The sequence below is a fragment of the Coffea eugenioides genome, chromosome 2, assembly GCF_003713205.1.
Source record: "Coffea eugenioides isolate CCC68of chromosome 2, Ceug_1.0, whole genome shotgun sequence".
In the NCBI taxonomy this organism is placed as follows: domain Eukaryota; kingdom Viridiplantae; phylum Streptophyta; class Magnoliopsida; order Gentianales; family Rubiaceae; genus Coffea; species Coffea eugenioides.
In genome coordinates this window covers 78,887,852-78,906,899 of record NC_040036.1, presented here as the reverse complement: position 1 = coordinate 78,906,899, position 19,048 = coordinate 78,887,852, and the positions used below count along the sequence as shown (strand labels likewise).

General features: G+C 35.8%; 3 protein-coding genes across 4 annotated transcripts; 2 read left to right on the top strand and 1 right to left on the bottom strand.

Moving 5' to 3' along the window:
• Window positions 1-733: 733 nt before the first annotated feature.
• On the top strand, window positions 734-2,084 carry LOC113763846 (transcription factor TRY). The gene is made up of 3 exons (XM_027307813.1): window positions 734-813; window positions 1,189-1,276; window positions 1,798-2,084. Exons 1-3 carry the CDS (start codon window positions 759-761, stop codon window positions 1,940-1,942), a joined length of 288 nt encoding a protein of 95 aa, XP_027163614.1. The 5' UTR covers window positions 734-758; the 3' UTR covers window positions 1,943-2,084.
• Window positions 2,085-10,146: 8,062 nt separating this feature from the next.
• LOC113762965 (probable WRKY transcription factor 53) lies at window positions 10,147-12,954 on the top strand. The gene is made up of 3 exons (XM_027306628.1): window positions 10,147-10,815; window positions 10,925-11,053; window positions 11,931-12,954. The coding sequence occupies exons 1-3, from the start codon at window positions 10,484-10,486 to the stop codon at window positions 12,571-12,573; spliced, it is 1,104 nt and encodes a 367-aa protein (XP_027162429.1). The 5' UTR covers window positions 10,147-10,483; the 3' UTR covers window positions 12,574-12,954.
• A 405-nt stretch (window positions 12,955-13,359) lies between these two features.
• LOC113762966 (putative anthocyanidin reductase) lies at window positions 13,360-17,798 on the bottom strand. Of its 2 annotated transcripts, XR_003467290.1 has the most exons (6): window positions 17,652-17,798; window positions 17,237-17,406; window positions 15,985-16,197; window positions 15,272-15,645; window positions 13,733-13,949; window positions 13,360-13,503 (listed from the first exon to the last, which is right to left on the bottom strand). XR_003467290.1 is itself a non-coding variant. In XM_027306629.1 (5 exons), exons 1-5 carry the CDS (start codon window positions 17,758-17,760, stop codon window positions 13,805-13,807), a joined length of 1,011 nt encoding a protein of 336 aa, XP_027162430.1. In that variant the 5' UTR covers window positions 17,761-17,798; the 3' UTR covers window positions 13,509-13,804. The 2 variants fall into 2 exon arrangements, 1 of the variants encoding a protein (XP_027162430.1); XM_027306629.1 differs by lacking the exon at window positions 13,360-13,503 and having other exon boundaries at window positions 13,509-13,949.
• Between the last annotated feature and the right edge of the window lie 1,250 nt (window positions 17,799-19,048).

The following is a 19,048-nucleotide window of genomic DNA, read 5'->3' as shown; positions in this document are numbered from 1 at the left end:
TTACTAATACAACTTATATACACGCATAAGGAGTAGTTATTGAATAAAAGTTTAATCTCTCTTCTTAAAACATTTTTTAATGTTATTTTTTCTAATTGGACTAATTTTGTTATCAAACTTTAGAGGAGACTAGTGAAATTGATATAATCAGCGAGTGGCTCGATTGGTTTGGATCCCAAGCATTTGTCTGTCCGTTTGATAATGCCATCCCTTATCGTGCCCCCGCTGCGGACGATGCTGTCTGTGACTTGGGACGCCTTACGGGTCCCATGTTGTGTCTTGACATATATGAATACCCTGCACGTATGTATATACGTATACAACCAATTAGAAATTAAGGGCTTGGAGTTGGAGGTAGCCTTTATGAATTCTGTCGGTATATTGCTATGCATTTATTAAATTTTTTTCCTTAGATAAAGTAAAATTTTGAATGATTTTGATTCCGGTTATTCTCACGGATCAAAGCACGTCTCTAAAATCATAGGTCCAGGTCTATGCCTTCAAAACTATTAATTTACTTGAAGAGATATTTACATATTATTTATCAACACAACTCCCACATCATCTGATCCCATAAAAAAGAAGTGATCCGCTCCTGTGAATTGAACCAACTATGCACATTTGATCTCCCGCGCTTGCTAGTTAGTAAACTGCCACAACTTAACCCAAGGGAAAAAAAAAAAAGCCTCTCGTGCTTCAAAGTCCGCATCAGGCATCCACACATCTTCTTTCTTGATATTCTCTCTTAGTTCTCGACAATGGATGATGGTCGGGCAAAGCAGCGGAAAATCGTCAAATCTTGCTCGTACGAAGGTTGGTCCGAATTCCAATTTTTAACCACTTTGGCTATGCTCTGTAACCACTGGGCCATTGGCTCAGTGGCCACCACCTAGTTGGTGGGGTTTGCCTCCCACCAAAAATGTCACATTTAGGTGGTTTATTTCCAAAAAAATTCAGGCGGGTGTGCTGTGTACCCGTCTGGTCCGGTGGTCGTTCAATTCCCTCCGGATTTATCCCTGGACCTCCTTAGATCTGCCCCTTCCCCTTAGTATAGGATAGATTAGGTTTATCGTTTCCGAAAAAAAAAAAGTTATGCTCTGTCAATTCAAGTTTTCATTCCCTACTTTTCTTCATCATTTTTTTTGGTCCATTTTTATATAAGACCGGTAATTTGGTACTTTAACACAGAGGTGAGCAGTATTGCGTGGGACTTCATCAACATGACTGAACAGGAAGAAGACCTCATCTACAGAATGCACAAGCTGGTCGGAGACAGGTAACCAACTCAACAAAATTTGCTATACTATTATATTCACTTAAACATTAATGGCCTGCACTAGGTTGTTTGTCGAACATATTTTAGAACAATAATATTTAACGTGCATTACATGAATTTTTTTTCCCCGTAGTAATCTCCAATTTCTTCAATAATCTGTTATGTCTTGACGATATACATGTTGAATGTGGAGAAAGAAAGTATCAGAGCAGTATATGCGTTGTGAACAAGTCCATGCTGTGGCAAAACAAGTACAATTTGGACTGGCAACAAATTTTGTACCATTTTTCCTTCCTTTCTTTCCTTTTTCTGGAAAAACCCCCTATTCGTGAGGGGTTAAACGTGGAGGCGGAAAAAAAAAAAAAAAAAAAACTTTGACCCTGTGTGGTGGATAATACACTGTACTTGCTGAACTTTTCTTAGGTGGGTATCATTTTCCAGCCTGAATTTTTTTTCCCTTGCCTTCAATTCTGATTACTCCTTTAGTTTAGAGGGAAGATGGTTGAGAATTAATATTGCAGGTGGGCATTGATAGCTGGGAGAATTCCAGGCCGTAAACCTGAGGAAATAGAGAGATTTTGGTTGATGAAACACTCTGAAGGTTTTGCAAACAAACAACGAGAGGACCCAAAAGACCATTCCAAAATTATCAGTTCATCAGTTTGATGTTGGGATTTATTTGGCCTTTTGTTCAATTAGATAATGCTCCAGTGTGATGTATGAAGTAGGGGAGTGTTGGGACTCTCCAATCTTAATTCAGCGTGGGTTACCTTGAGTTACATTTTCAAGGTTGAACTAGATTTTCTAATTCACGTTTCTGTTGTGTGTTTGGATTGCAATATTTTCGAATAAAAAATTCAAATTTTATTTTATTTGCAGCGTACATATAATTTCTAACCATCTTTTTATCTCACATATATCACATCATAAAAAGTATTACAGTAATTATTTCAAATAACCTCCCATCCAAACATACCACTATTTTTAAAACAAATATGGTATAGTTTGGGCATATTGATTTTGCCTTGGGAAATGCTTTTAGAGTACGTTTATGATGAAATTATATTATAATGATGTGATGTATGTGAGGTTAAAATAAAATAATTTAAAAACGTGTCAAGAAAATATTCAAAAAACTTTTTTTCCGAAAAAATTCGCAATTTAAACAGCCTCTATTTTCCCTACGATTGAGATGAACCATCAATGATAGTTTGTTCAATTAAACAGATTTTGAAACATCACACAAGGTCAAAAGTTGTTGGAATCTAGGCAGCTCATCCAAACTAGGGGTGTTCGCGAGCTACTCGCGAGTAGCTTGGTCAACGACTTGGCTCGAACTCGGGTTGACCGAGTTCGAGCCGAGTTTCGAGTAGCTTGAGTGAAAATCGAGTCGAGTTTCGAGTCAAAAATCCCCGGCTAGAGGCTCGTCGAGCTACTCGTCGAGCCGGGGTTATTTAAATAATATATTTATAATTTAAATAATATATATATATTATAATTATAAAATGACCATTATGGGTATAAGTTATATGGAATTTACAAAATACCCTTCGTTATCGAGCCTATCGAGTCGAGTTTCGAGTATCAATTTTTTTACTCGATCGAGCTCGAGCCGAGCTCGAGCCTATGGATATATGAGTCGAGTCGAGCTCGAGTATAGCACTACTCGAGCTCGACTCGACTCGATTAAACTGTCGTACACTCAAGTCACTTTCACTAATTAGTAATTATTACTTAGGGATAATTGCACTGACCTCCCCTGTGGTTTGAAAAATTACACTGACCTCCCCTGAGGTTACTAATCTTTTGCAAATTTAGTCCAAACGATTAAAATATTATTTTAGGAACTGAAATTAGAATTTTGTACCAGATTTGCCCTTTGTGCTACATATCCAATGAATGACAAAGTACTATAAATCAATTAACAATTAATAAACTTTAAGGAGTATAATTTCATGGTTCTCGTCAAGTGTAAAAGTGGGCCTAGTTCTTAGATACCAGTGGAGAAGGTCATGACCTGAACGCTAATTTATCCTTTAGGCGTTGTACGCTGGCTACCCAGTCTGAATATTTGATCCAACCGAAGCCCAGTGGGCTTTACGTTTTCTTTTTGGAAGAATACTATTATATGTTGGAGAAAAGAAAATCTGTCAATTATTATCTCTCCTCTAAGACTTCAATGCCGAAAATTGTGAATTAGTCTAACTTTTTTTTTTCTTTTTGGTTTTAAATAAAAGAAGAAGAAAACTACGGTTAAATTTGGAAGTTTGTTTTCCTCAGAAAAGAAAAACAAAAGACAATTTCAGAAGATTTTTAAAAGTTGAAGGGCGGTTAACTGAAATAACTGCAGGAAGTTCAATTGGAACATTAATTACTCTGGCAAGGCACGGGCAAAAAGCCATTTGTACAAAAAGCCACTTGAAGCTGAAGATTGAGCTGGATTTAAAGGAACTTTAAGCAAGGGCGGTTAACTCTGTAATTGCAGAGTATTTGTTGGCTAACGTTGTTGTTAATGCATTTCTGGCATCCCCTACCCTGTGTACAGGGTTTGTCATTAATAAAAAAAAAAAAAAAAAAAAAAGTTACTGCATTTGAATCAGTAATAGAGATCATTTTGGAATTTGGAGGGATGGTAATTGGTATGTGTTCTTTTGACTGGGAAGACTTGAAAATTGCGATGTCGATGTCGGATAGGACAAGCCTCAAAATCACGTTTCACTGAAAAATGAATCTATAAACGAAAAATTGGATTTGAGGATTGGCATTGACCAAGTCCTGCACTGCACCCACACCCATTACGACACAACGCGGTTTGGTTTAATATGAGATGATGTACGAGTCTTGATTTTGAGATGATTTTCGTTACATGTCCTCAAAACACACCCAAAAACTCAAAAAATAAAAAATTAATGACGACCATTTTGCTAGTACTTTTTTTTTTTTTAAAATAAATTTTTTTTTTTTTTGCTGGTCTTAGGTAAAAGAAAACAAAAATTAATGATGACTTGGTCATGCGTCCATGGCATCTGTACCAATAGCTTAGTATTGCCACTTTTAATTGCCACATACGACGAAATGTTAATACCACTGACCTTTTCATCCAATTAATAATCAACCAGAGATCATCATGCTGATAAAAAAAAAAAAGGTCACTTGCTTATCAAATCACACTTGGTCCTAATTTGATTTCCAATGATCTATAGATGGCAAATGACATTAATTAGTTTCCCATATTATATATGTAAGATTATAAATAGGGTGATATGCAGATGGCAAATATCGGATTCATAACATTTAATTTCGCGTATTAATATAAATAGGGGTTCAAGCATTGTTTTTTTAGAAACATAAAATTAATTAGAAAAAGCATATGAATGTAAGGGAATGTGATAATTATTAAGAGAGTTTTTCTAACGAGAGCACCCGTTAACATTCACTTAACTTACCATACATATACACATACTAATAAGTAATTATTATCATCCTTTACATTGATATACTTTCCCTATTTAGTCTTGCCCATCCTCTCTTGTATTTATATACATTTTTTAATTAATTCTATATTCCCAAAAAATATAACACCTGAAATGAAATATATCGAGTGTCGTATAGGCACCTGTTAGGCAGACCGAATTATTGTTATGTGCATTCACATAACATATTGTGTGTTTGAGTGTAACGTAGGTGCGTCAACGAGTGTTTTATTAAGCACTACTAACTTGTTAGAAAAATCCTTATACTAGTATAATATTAATATTTGGACCAATTGGCTGGTTGGTTGCTAAATAAATGTTGATGCTGTTCTAATTATTCTTTCTGCTGAACTGACATCTGGATCCAGTTCTTAGAATAGTTCCACTAATTAGCTACTCTTTTTTACTCCGTCTGTCACAAAAAGAATTTCAAAGTAATTAAGAATGCCATTACGCTCAGCAGCGGGGCACTGATCACAATCTAAAGTATGTATCCAATCTACGTACGTTTTGGAGCACCAGAGGAGTCTTAGCACGTGTGAAAGGTTGATAAACCGTGTGAAACGGACAGAGAATACGATGAAGATTCAAAGTAAATGATGAAGAATTTGGATTGATGTCCCAAACCCAAATTTTGACCGGGTAAAATAGTGAGGGGGGGATGTGCATTGTACCCCGCAGACCTTCAATTCAAGCTTTCAGGCGAGAAAGGCACAGTAGTAGGACTCTTAAAAATGTCCCACACGTTTAACGCTCTCACATAAAGCCAAGGGTGGCCGGCCTCCTTTTGCATCTAGAAGCGAAATGGCACAGGTATTGGCTCTTTTTTTGGACGTGAACTTCACATTCACTTCGATGCTTCGCTTTCCTCAGCATAGCAGGGCTTTTTCTTGGAAGTTAGGAGGGAAATAGTCCAAATCATGCATGCTTGCTTTATTATTATTGTTATCCAAGATCTCTTGGGTATATTTGGCTGATTATTTTTCTCCCTGCTTATTGTCTAGAAACAATAATTAGTTTGAAACTCATTTCTGGGGACTTGCTCTCTCTCTCTCTCCAATTTCTCTCTACTTCTTTTCCTCTTCACCAATAAAGTCTCTCCTAAAGATTTTTTCACAAAGACTTCTTCCAAGTGTTCAGGTTTTTTTATCGTCCTAAGAGTTCCTAGTGAGATTTTTGTGTTGCTTTTTCTTATTTTGTTGTTAGATTTAAATTTATTTTAGATCTGATCGTTATATTTGGAATTTGTTTGGATCTTGGGTCTATGTTGATAGATTTTTAGAGTTTAAAACCGTTGATTAGCAGATCTTGCAATTTCAACATGCACAGAAAGGAACTATAGAGATTTATGTTAGAAAACAATCTTGAATTTTCTTGTATCTTCTAGGGTCTATTCATAAATTTTCACATCCATTATATCTATTAAATTACAAATCTGTTATTTTTTAGTGTACGTTTAACCTACCATTAGAGTAGCGACATAAATCAAACACACTCAATAAAACAAAAAAAAAAAAAAACAAATTGTCATGAATAAGAAGACTTGTACAATACTACAACTATAGACATGTTGAAAAATGATGGAGGACAAGAATCTTGATCACTCAAATTTCCACTTTTCTGTCTAGCAGATAAGATGAGCTCACAAGTCCCTTCCAGTTTCACTCACCAACCAAAATATGCCAAATTACAGTTTAAAAATAAAACATCGCTGTGAGCTAAGAAGTGATGCCACTCCATTCATCACGTGATGACGTTGCCATCCATCCATTCTTGGTTAATTTCTTTTTCTTTTTTTTTTGAGAAAATCATTTTATATGTTCTCTCAACCAGTAGTAAAGCAGAGAAAAAGCCACAGCCAATCAATTAAACCCCCTGTATCATCGAGTCCCGGATACGCAAATTGCCCCTCACAAATTGATAAAAGCACAAAATTTTTAACATTTGAGCTTCAAGCCGGTGGGTGCACATCCTAGAATATTTGAGACTGAGAAGAAGAGATTTTTGGACTACAGTTGAAAGACCAGCGTCAAAATAGAAATTTGTTTGGATAGGAGTTTATTTGGATGATTTATTTGAGAGTCTACGGTTGCGATTGCGAGCCTACTAGCATCAACTGGCCTTCTCTATTTTAATATTTGCAATTGCGAGCCTACAGGTGTCCCTTCTCAAGGGACAATGGCCAACGTTCTTTTTTTCTTTTTTCTTTTTTTAAAAAAAAAAATTAAATGAAAAGGGCTAACCTTTTTGCTATCCTTGCTCGCTGGATGACTTTTTGTCCCTGGGAAAAAAGTTTGGGGGGTGGCGTTGTTTATCCGAATTTGGGGGCGTTCGTTAATCAGCGAACCAACCAGACAAAAAAGAATCCCTTTTTTGAATTTCGATGCCTTCTTTGATTCATGCATTCGGTTGTTGTGGTCATAATTGATGGAACATGATATAGGATGCATAATCCGAGTGGAAGTTTGAAACCTCGAATAGGAATTAGGAGTATGGTCGTAATAATAATTAAATTAGCACAATCGTTGTCAGCCGTGTGGAATCATTTGTTTGGCCTTTTCTTCATTGTTTTATTCTGGCTCTTAGCTTTAGGAGGCATCCGCGTAAGCAAGGGGGTGATTGTTTGTTGGGATAATTTCGGAATGGTTTCTGACTAATTCACTTTTAAGTCCTCTTAAAGTTTAAAAAATTACATTTACCTCTCTTGATTTGATATTTTGGTAATCGAATCTTAAAATAGGGTCAAAAATTTAATAAATATCCTAAAATGTCCTTATCTTATAAAGTTTATCTTGTTCTCCTAAACAATTGTAAAGTAATTTAGCATAATTATATATATATAAATGTAAAAAAAAAAGGTTTCAAGTTTTTCATGTCATTATTTGTTATTTGATAATTAACTATAAAAATAAATCTTTTGTTATAATAAACTATTTTTTTTATAGTGCTTTATTGGAGACATTGATTCTTTTTTAAGATATATAAAGAAGTGCTATCTTTTTTTTTTAACTTTATGGACTTTTTTTTTGTAATAAAAGTTTATGGACTAGTTTAGTGATGGAACTATCATAGTTTGGTAGTGATTTTGGGTCATTTATTTTTAATTATAATACAAAAAAAGAGCTACTAAAAAGTTGGATGTTATTAAAAGTTATCAAAGAAAAAATGTTACTAGTTTAACGTTTAATCTATATAGATATCGTGGATAACATTGATAGTTCTTATATACTTCTAATGAAATATTAGAGAAATGAATAAGGAAAAAAAAGGAAGAAAAATTATAAAATTCATTCTTTGTATAAACATGGCAACAAAGGAGTTTTATTAAAATATTATCAAGGGAGGTAGTGTAATTTTTGAAACCATAAAGGAGCCAAGTGAAATTATGAGAAACCTCAAGGGAGGTTTCTCAAATTATCCGTTGTTTGTTTGGTGACGCCACCTGTTATACGTCATTGCATGATGAAAACAATTAACTAATGAAAATAATAATAATAAAAAATTGGGGCATCAACGCGGAAGCGAGTGAGAAGATTCTCGGATCTCTCGTCATCTTTTCCTTGGCCTGCACTCCTCGCTGTAGCCTCCCCCAACCCCCCCCCCCCCCCTCCCGCGGCGGGCTCCCTGTCTTAAACTTTCATCTTTGACTTTCAACTTTTTTGAATGCCATCTCCTTTTTCTAGTTTTCTTCACAACTGGATTGAAAATTTCTATTACTCACCTGTGGTGCATTCCAAGATTTTCTTCATTTCCTTGAAATTTCCCTATTGGATATTGGACGTGAGGAGATATCAAAAAAGGGAAACATATATTATTATTATTGAAAGCGATTCGCGGCCCCCCGGTTTCTATGTGGCCCGTTTGAATTGGTCAGCAATTAAATTTTGGATCTATTTGTGTACTTAAATCCTCCTCTCAACGTGATTGGTAAAAAGTATATACACCGCGTTCTCAGTCAATTTTCAAGGATTGCCAAATTATCCCAAACAATATTTCGCTTGCATCATAAAAAAATTTTTCAATTCACATTTTTATATTTCATACTACTTTTTATTTCATATACATCACATTACAAAAAGTACTACAGTAATTATTCCAAATAATATTTCAAATAATACTCTATTCAAACACACTAACATTTTTTGGTTATTAACTATACTTCAAATGTTGGCTAAATTGCTTCCAAAGTATATGGGATGTTGTCATAATTTCCAAAACTAGAGAGAAAATCTATCTAACGAGAGGCTGTCCTCCTTGCATATATTTAGTACTCCCTTCATCCCGTTGGAAGTATTTACTTTGTATTTTGAGATGTTTCCAAATATTTGTCATGTTAAAAAAGTCAAAACACTTTTTAGTTTCTCCCTTTAATCATATATATGCTACCATTTAAATTTAAAATTTGAATTTGTGGGATTAAAATTGGAAAGTGAAGTATAAACAACACAATCAAAACCACTATTTTAAAAGGTTAAATTCATGAAACATGATAAAATAATTGGGATGGAGGGAGTAGTATACAACTATGAAAGTTTACGACAGGTAGGGTAGAAAAGACATTTCGTTTGATGGTAGAATCCTATGATGACAAGGTTCATCCTAAGAATAGAGATAGCAATAATGTATATAATGATAGACTAGTTTACGGTTAATAGATTAATTAACTACATATACTTAATTTTTTTTTTATTGTACGCGGCGATGTTAGTTGTATTCACCCAAATTCTAATGGCGATAATCGGTCTCTCTCCCAAATCCAAGTTGATTAGATAGAGGAATGTGATTGTGATTTGTGTGAATGGAGGGAAGATCTTCCAATCATTTTAGACTTTAGATGCTGCCCTTATTATAAGTGCAAATAGAACATGATTCGATAGATGTTATTGACACTCTCATTTTTGTTAATCACATTCTTACTATTATTTTAATGATATATAATTTTTATTTATTAGATTATATGATAAAACAAATGGTGGAAGTACAAATAACAATTTTTTTTTATGATGAGAGAAATATTTCATTGCAGACTGAGTATGAAAACAAAATTGCTGATATTGCTAAAGCAAAATATGCTAACATTCCAAACCTATACCCTTGATGCATTGATGATTTGTACAATTAATATCGAGAAAATGTTTTATATGTGAATTTAAGATGAAAATGTATGAATTTCCTCCTCACGTAAAATGCAAGAGTTACTAGTTGAGTACAATATGGGCCGCCTAACATATTCTATGCAAGTTTTACGGGAATTCACCCTAGGATTTCATTTCAAACAATCAAACGTGTACTGCCTAAATGCCTATCAATTTTTGTTCTTTAAACCCCCCAACCCCCACAACCCCGTTTAGCTGCCAGAGCAACTATATACGAGAAAATTTCAAGCTTCCTTCCCCTCAGTCAAGCACCATCCCCTTTCCCACTACTTTTCTTCTTCTTTATATCTCCTCTTTTCCCAGCACTTTACATCACTAAATAGACCACTTTCTTCAAACTGAGAAATTAGGCTGCAACTTCTATCTGCTCCTGTCCATTGGGCATATCCTGCTATCCATCTCAAACTGTCATGTTTGTCCTTCCAGTAGTATTAGTTAAACTAGTGATGTGTTCTCCATTTGCCATCTGAACCGCTCCTCAAGCTTATCGCTTTCTGAACTCCAGCTCAAAATCCATTTTTCAGCTTTTGTCCCAAATCAGAACCATAGGCCTGTCCAGTGTTTGTGAAGATCCAAACATGGAAAAAGTTAATCCGAGCGAGCAAAAGAATCTAATAATTGAGCTAAGTCAAGGTAGGGAGATGGCAAATGAACTCAGGAAACAACTTGATCCGGTAACATCTCCGGAGACTTGCGAAGCATTGGTTGAGAAGATAGTTTCTACATATGATAAAGCACTAGCCATGTTAACTTGGAGGGTCTTAAAGGAAGAAGAGACTTTGCCAGAAACCGGCAGAAAGGAATCTCCTCTATTTCATTCCCCTGTTCTCACTACCCCAATAACTGAGGGCTCAAATTCCAGTGGTTTCTCAAAGGATCAAGAATGCAACAAAGATGCATCCAAGAAGAGGTAAACATTTCAAGCCCCCGGCTGTGCTCCAGTAATTCTCTGTTTTCTTGATTCTTTCATTAAATTTTGAATTCGATAGCGATCTCAGTTTTCTTATGTTCGTCTGCAGAAAGACATTGCCAAAGTGGAGTGAGAACGTTCGCGTTTGCTCTGCAAGTGGTCTTGAAGGTCACGTTGATGATGGACACAGCTGGAGAAAATATGGGCAGAAAGATATTTTAGGGGCTAATTTTCCAAGGTAAGCAGCAACCTCATACGATCAGTCTGTCTTATCCGAAAAGTGGCCTTCTCTTTTTCACTTGTGCATTAATTCTAGACCAGACTACTTGGTTGTGCTATGACATCATGAACTGCACAATTGCCTGGGAGTGACAAAAATGTCAAAAACCACAAATACTCCCTCCGTAGGTAGGAACATCCTTGTTACTATGTATATCCCTTTTGGGCAGAAGCAAATCCATGGATGACTAATGGAGCAGTAACAATTAAAGGTTAAAATTGTGTGCATATTTTAGACGGTTAGGATTGAAAGGGATCAGGCACAGACGCTTTAAGAACTGTTCATAATTGGATGCAGGATTGTGACCTGATTTGCAAAACTAATAGTAGTACTACTTAAATAATAGTGGAACAGATAGATATACATATTTTCTGCCGACTGATTTGCAAAACCAATAAATAATAGTACTCGAATGAATTCACCTGTTTTACATCTTCCTAACCGTAATGTACTATGGACTGATTGATGTACTGAAGCTTATCTAGAATTCAGGTGGAGCATTTATATTATGGCCAACAACTTGTTACTCTCAAGTGGCTTAATTCACTAGTATATGGTATGGTCCCATGGATTATACATACAGATACAGTCAGTAACCAGGCAAAGTAGCTCCTGAACATTAAATGATAAGCCCATATGTTTCCTGACTTTTGTCTTTTAGGAGCTACTGTCTATGAAAATTGACTTTCCTAGGTTGTCTGAATTATGCCGGCCTTCTATCAATGGTCTCAATTGAACTTGAATCTCTTGGCTCCGTGCTTCAATAATGTGTGAGCTTAAATATTACTGGATCAGAGTGTGACTAGACTAACAGGAGGAGGTATTGCAATTGCAGAGCATATTATCGATGCACTCATCGAAACTCAAGAGGCTGTTTGGCAACCAAGCAAGTCCAGAGGTCGGACGAGGATCCGGCCGTCTTTGAGGTAACCTATAAAGGAAGGCATAGTTGCATTCAAGCCGCCAATTCAGGTTCAGCAATACGTTCAGATGGAAAGGAAATGCATAAACCAAAGAAAGCTCGTTCACTAGCAAGAGAAGGAGGTAATCAAATGGGAGCAGAACAGACGCTACAACATCTTGGACAAGGCCTTAAAGTTGAAACGGAGGTCTCGAAAACTAAAGAAGAGATTTTCCGCTCATTTTCCTTCTCTTTTAAAGGAGTGGGATCAGACATTCTAGAAAGCCAATTCTTCTCTGATGTAATGAAGGATTGTGACATGATGGGCAGCAATTCGCCTACATTTTTATCTCCGACAACGTCCGAGTCCAACTACTTCTCATCATCATGCCAAATGGACAACAACTTCGGTATAGACAACATCCTGCAGACCTCAGAGTCTGATCTTACTGACATGATATCAACTCCAACTTCAGTCATCAGCAGTTCCCCGTTTGGTGATCATGATTTCTCGATTGATCAAGTGGATTTTGATACAAGTTTCACACTTGATGACGACCTCGCCTACTTCAACTGATTTTCAAATCCATTTATCCCCTGAGCAATTCAATAAAAAAAAACGTGTCTATATTATCATAAAATGCTGGCTCTGTTACCGTTTGTACCTGTTTTGATCCTTCCGCACCGGAAGCCGGAAAGAGAGATGAATAAACTGTGAAATCAGTTTTTAGTTGTAGTCCGAGAATATATATAGATGTACATGTTGGTACCCACCGCCACCGGCTAGTTTAGGATTTGATTTGATCTCGGAAGACATCGATCATAGAAGATAGAGTGTTCATTTGTAATTTCTGTATTTCATGATGATTGATGTATGGTCACCTTTTTCCTTCAGGTGATGTGTACGTAGATTAAATCGAGTTTCAATGTTTGATTTGGAAAAATAAACCATTTGGTAGATGAATCTTGAGTAAGCTGATCGGCTGAAATCATCATGTTATCAGACCCCAAAACTATGGAACAGATTCTGAAAAAATAATAAAAATAAAAAAGGAGTAGAAGGCAAAATTGAAAGCAAAAAGGCAAGACCCTAGTAGACTCGTCTGTACCTTTAATTCATGCAATCCAGTATCAGACTGTTAGTACGTATGGTGATTAAATAAACCACAAAATATAAAAATCATCAAGATTGTTTTGACCATTTCAACAACACTATTGAATGACAGTCCACTTCAAGAATTTCTTCTGAAAGTGGCATTATTTATCTTTTTCACAGATTCAACATATTTTTATTATGTTATTATCTATTGAGATTTGACACAATAAAGGGTTTCAGGTGATTCTACGGTCCCTTTTGGTATCATACCGCAAGCAAGTGAAATTCATCATTAGATGGTGAAAGAAGTATTACTGACCTTTAGTTTAAACATTATTAAATGTTTAAAATTTATCTTTAATGAGAGATACAAATTGATAAAATGGTTCCAAAAGGGACCATAAAATTCACCTTACTTTTTTTTTTTTTTTTTTTTTTCGACGGAGTGGGGTGTCCGGGTCAAGTCCGTAAAGGCGGCCCGACTAATCCCCACTCCGGCCCGGCCCAGCGCCCCAACCAGACCTAGCACGTTAAATGCACGGCGAACTGATGTTGCTGCGGAGGTTCGACTCCAGGACCTAACGGTCCCGAGGAGGAGGCGCCAACCACCAACCCATTCACGTGGGGGCATAAAATTCACCTTACTTGTTAGGTGGGATTTCTCAACCTTATTAGAAATGACTGAACAGAAACATGCTTATATGGTAATGTTTTAGGAACTCTCCAGTGGAAGTGGAACCCTGAAATACTGAAGGGACTCATTTAGGGTCATCACAGCGTCATATTTGTAGTGAAAGCCCAATTCCTCCAGCTTTGAAGAGCCCCATCTAATATCTCTATTCGAATCCTCAATGAACCTGAAAAAAAAAAAAAGCCACAATCAGAACATCTAATTCCATTCAAGAAATTATTGTTAACCACGGTATATTGACGTCAGAAAAAAGTACTTCATCTACCAGAAAAACTTGTCACGTCATTTTTTTGCGAAATGCCTGAAGATCGTAAAGCAAAACAAAGCGACATGGCTTATTTATCTCCTCGAGATCTATATTCAGATGGTGGATCAGGCTTATGCAAGTTTTTGCCTTAGCATTGTACTCTTCAATCACAGCTAGTAAAGCAGGTTGGAGGACACAGTGGATTTAAGTCCAACAATTGGTGGATCCAAGTTTTTGCCTTGGCATTGGGTCACTTGGAACATTTATTGGGTCCAGACCCTCTTAACAGATTGGGTTGCATGACCTTCTGTTGGTTCATTATCCATTTCTTGGTATCTTTGCCCATCTCATACTATGAAGAGAAACAGTTCTGGGCTGAGTAAACACTGCTCCAGATAGGTAAAGCAAAAATAAAGGACGGTTGGAAAAAAAGAAATATACTATGAAGTACTGATAAGATTCTGCCCTCTTAAATTTCAACGACTATTATGGTCTTTCCAATGGTAACGTTTCAAAGTTAAAACTAACGGTTCACTTTCGGCTAAACTGCATTGTTATTCATGTGATTTGTCCTACGGATGATATTCAGATTTAACTTGTATATGGCTAACACTAGACTTAAAGTATGTTTCTGTGTAACTCAAATTTTGATAGAGCAAATGGCGAGAATGGTGATTAAACTATTTAAAATGGCACGATCTGGTCATTAAACTTTTTTTTTTTGGGGCAAAAAGGTCATGTAATTCCTTAAAACAGGCTTTTTGAGTCGTTCTCTGCTAAATTAACCAAAAACGGTCTATATTTAGGACTTTTTTGCTCCTGAAAACCTATAAGAGTAAGTCAAATATATATGATACCCGTTCCTTTGCCTTTATAAGCTTGGGTCCAAAGACTACTAAACAACTTAGGTTAACCATTTTGTGCCTATGAATTTTGCTCAAAATTTATTTGGGCCAAGGGTTACAAAAGATTTTTTTTTCTTTTTCTAGATTGATTTATTGGTTAAATTGGTCGATATGACACTAAAGGCCCGTTTTAAGGAGTTGAATGACCTTTTTGATCGAAAAAGAAAAAAAGTTTGATAACTAGACCGTGCCGCTTTAAATAATGTAGCGGCCATTTTTACCATTTACTCATTTTGATACGACGGAAGTTCCTATGATTTCAAAGACCCACGAGAGACTCTAAAACTATATGGCACATCAATATAATTTATAAAAGCAGTTAAAGGTAAGCCTTACTCATCGGGAATTTTGCTTTCTGAGCAACGACTTTGAATCAACGTTGCAATCTCCTCTGATTTTAGAAGATCAGAAGCACATAGAAATCTGCCAGTGAAGCCCGGGTTTTCCACGCAGAAGATATGGGCATCAATAACATCTTCAATATGCAAAACTGGAATTTTTCCAATCACTTCCTCCAAAAACCTTAGAGTTTGATACCTCATCTTGTCTTTGGTAGCTTGGGATATTAGCACTCTCATGCTTTCGCCTATCAAGGATTGAAATTTGTATCCTCCAACAAGTCCACAAACAAGACTCACCACCTCTAATTTCTTCTCATCATTGTATCTCAGCACTTCTTTTTCGGCCAATGTCTTTGAGCGTACATATGCCTGCCGCAGCGCCGAGAAATAAAAAGATTTGACAAAGTGAAATATCAATAACATCATATGGCCCTATATTTGGCTTTTTTTTTTTTTGTAGATTTTTTTTAATAGGCCAAAGAAGTTAAAATTTAGAATCTAGCAAAGGGTAACATTAACTCATGTTGATTCTAATTATTCTATATAATCAGTTTCCACGTTAATTTTGACAAAAAATTAATTTTAAAGCAAACGACAATAAGGCATTAGGCTTGTTATCATAAGAGATTAGATTGAAACTAATAATCCAAATATACTTTACTAAAGCAGTGCAATCTGAGCAAGAATGAGGATAGACCTACTACATACAGTTAAGAAATCTGTGGCGCATCTATAGGAGACATTGAGAGGAGTCCAACAGGATTCATCGATTGTGTCCTTGTAGCCTGATCCATCATCCTTTAATGCTGATGATGCTACAACAGAGGCAGTGTAGATGAGTTGCTTCACAGTTCCTGATTTGATGCAGGATTCAGCAATGGTCTTCACCCCAGCAACAGCTGCCTCACAAGTATTCTTATACTGCATGCGTAATCATTGTACACTTGATAGGGTCACAGAACAATTAATCCAACCAGTTTAAATATGCTGCCGTAATGCACCTCAAATTAATCGAAATTTAAGTCCCAAAAATTGGTTTCAGGCACCTTAAACTCGATCTCCTTAGGTCCTCAAAATCGACTCCCAAATTATAAGTTCATCATGCACGCCATTTCTGCATTCTTCCTATAGTTAATATATATACTAATCGTCTACCACAACAGTGCCGATGCAAACTTTCAGCTGTACTTGATAGACATGTAATGTAAGTCACACGAGCATAATAATACTAATAATTTTTCGCCCTTTTATTTGCTTATAGCATCAGCATATTTTTGAATCAATTTTTTATGTGATCTCATATATGTCACATCAAAAAATGCTATAATATTTTTTTCAAAAAAAAAAAATCCCAAATAATCTTCTATCCAAACACGCCCACATAATACACCATCTAGTGGGGTAGTTAATGCTATGTATTGTAAGTATCGTTGGCGGTGTATTGGTTGGAATCCCAAATTGGAAAGTTTGTAGAAGATCAAAAGACATAAATTAAAGCTTTACACCAACTCAGTTGAATTTCTTTTGTGGGAAACTTTTGGAGGAAAATTGCAGAGTGTCATGCGCATTTGTCTTCTTTTGACTGTTGCAATAGATTATATTCAAAAGTCAATAAATCGGCACTTTGGGCCATTTTGGTTGAATCTTAAGAAGAAGATATGTGTGTATTCCCTAAAAGGGTGCCTATTAAATGGGTACTTTTTCAAGAGGCATCGCTGAAACTGTGTATTTGAATAGCATACATCTGAGGCATCAATGAAACTAGTTTTGGTTCTTCACCTCGTGAAATCAAAACAATATCCTCCACAAATCGTTCCAGGGAGGAGAATTTCTTCATATTGCTGTAGGGAAATTCCGTTTTAGCTTCGTTAATTTTGAAAGAAAGCATCATTAACCCAGCAGCAACATTATAGTTTTTTTTTCCATTTTTTTTCTTCTCTAACGGTTCGAGAATTGGAACCTGAGAGCTGGAGGCGTCGTGCTGCAAGGGAGTGGCAACGTGGAAAACCACCTGGCAGCCTTGAATAGCAGGACCAAACTCATCAGGATTGTAGATATCTGCCTGAAACAATAAGAGCCTTGTGTCTGCGTGGGGAAGAGCTTTGAGCAGCCCTGTCTTTGATGCATCACCTGCACGTACATGTGCACTACTTTCTTAACTTTTTTCCTAGATCATCACATACAAGTATTTAGCTGTTAAAACGAAACCCTTCTTGCTTAATTAGCCTGTCAACGTATAACAAAGCCCGCCAGTACTTCGACCCTAATAGCTCTAATTGCTCAGCCATCTCCTCATTACTTAGGCAGTGTGTAAGTGATAGAAAGAAAGACAGAGAGAGACCAAGAAGTAAAGATTGGCATGGCAGGTTGCCTACCTAAATTCCGGAGAGTAGCATGGACGGCATACCCTTTTTCCAGCAACTTGTGAACGAGGGCAGAACCGAGATAGCCTGCAGCTCCCGTGACGCAAACCTTGGTGTTCATTTTTTGCAATTAAATCTGGTGACTGATTGATGTGGCCAAGGGTTGTATATAGGAGCACTTTGTTTGCATGATACAGCACAATATAATTAAGGGATATAGGTTTCTGACAATCACATTGAGCTCCCCTGAAATTTAAAAAATTATACATACCTCCCTTATTATTTAAAATGACAATTTTATTCTTAAATATTTTAATGAAATTCTCTTATTTGGCATTAGGCCTGTCAACGGTCTATCGAATCCGGACCGGATCAGTCAAATTATTTCGGATACGGGTAGGGATATAATTCCGGGATCTGGATCCGGATCCGTTTTGTCAAACAAAAAACAAATCGGATACGAAATGTGGTATTTTCGACCCGTATTCGACCCGAACCCGAATATAAATTGATTAATAATTTAAAAAGTATATATTTATTAATATAATATTCCAAATTTACTTCTCTAACTATTATTTTAAAAATATATAATTTTTTCGGGTAGGTCCGACCTAGATCCAGGACCCGCCGGATCCGGTTCCTGGAGAAAGAATAGAAGACCCGTCGGATATCCGAGTCGGATTCGAAACTGGTATAGAATAAAGGGTTCGGTCCGGATTTATTAGTTTCGACCCGTTGACAGGCCTATTTGGCATGCTTATACTTATAATGAGTTTTTAAACTATTTTTTCATTCTTTTTTTTGGCATGCTTATACTTAGAATGAGTTTTTAAACTATTTTTCATTCTTTTTTTAAATTTTTTACCAATAAAATTATAGAACTACCACTATTGCCTCTAGTTTTTATTATAACTAAATGTCGAACTAGTGATTTTTTTATGAGTTAATTTTATATGCAATCCAATATTTTTGCTGATATTAGTAATCTTTTTTTGGTATTAAAATTAAAAATAAATAAAAAATGGCCCAAAACCACTATTAAAATATGATATCCCACCGCTCCAAAAATTCATAAACTCTAAATGAACTATTTCAACATTTTCATTTCTATCTTATAAATCTAAATTTATAATAAAATACCATCAAAAGTATCATATCAGAGTAATAAAATTATTATTATAATTCTTTATCAAATAGTAGAAATTGGCATGAAAATTTTGGTACATTTGCCTTATAATTATACTAAACAATCTTATAATTGTATAGAAAAATAAATTAAAATTCATCACACAAGTTCATTTTTTGGGTATTCATTTAAAAAATTGATCAAGTCAATATTATTTTAAGGTTTTATTATTAAAACTATTAAATTAAGGGATATAAGTGTAATTTTTTAAACTTTAGGGGAG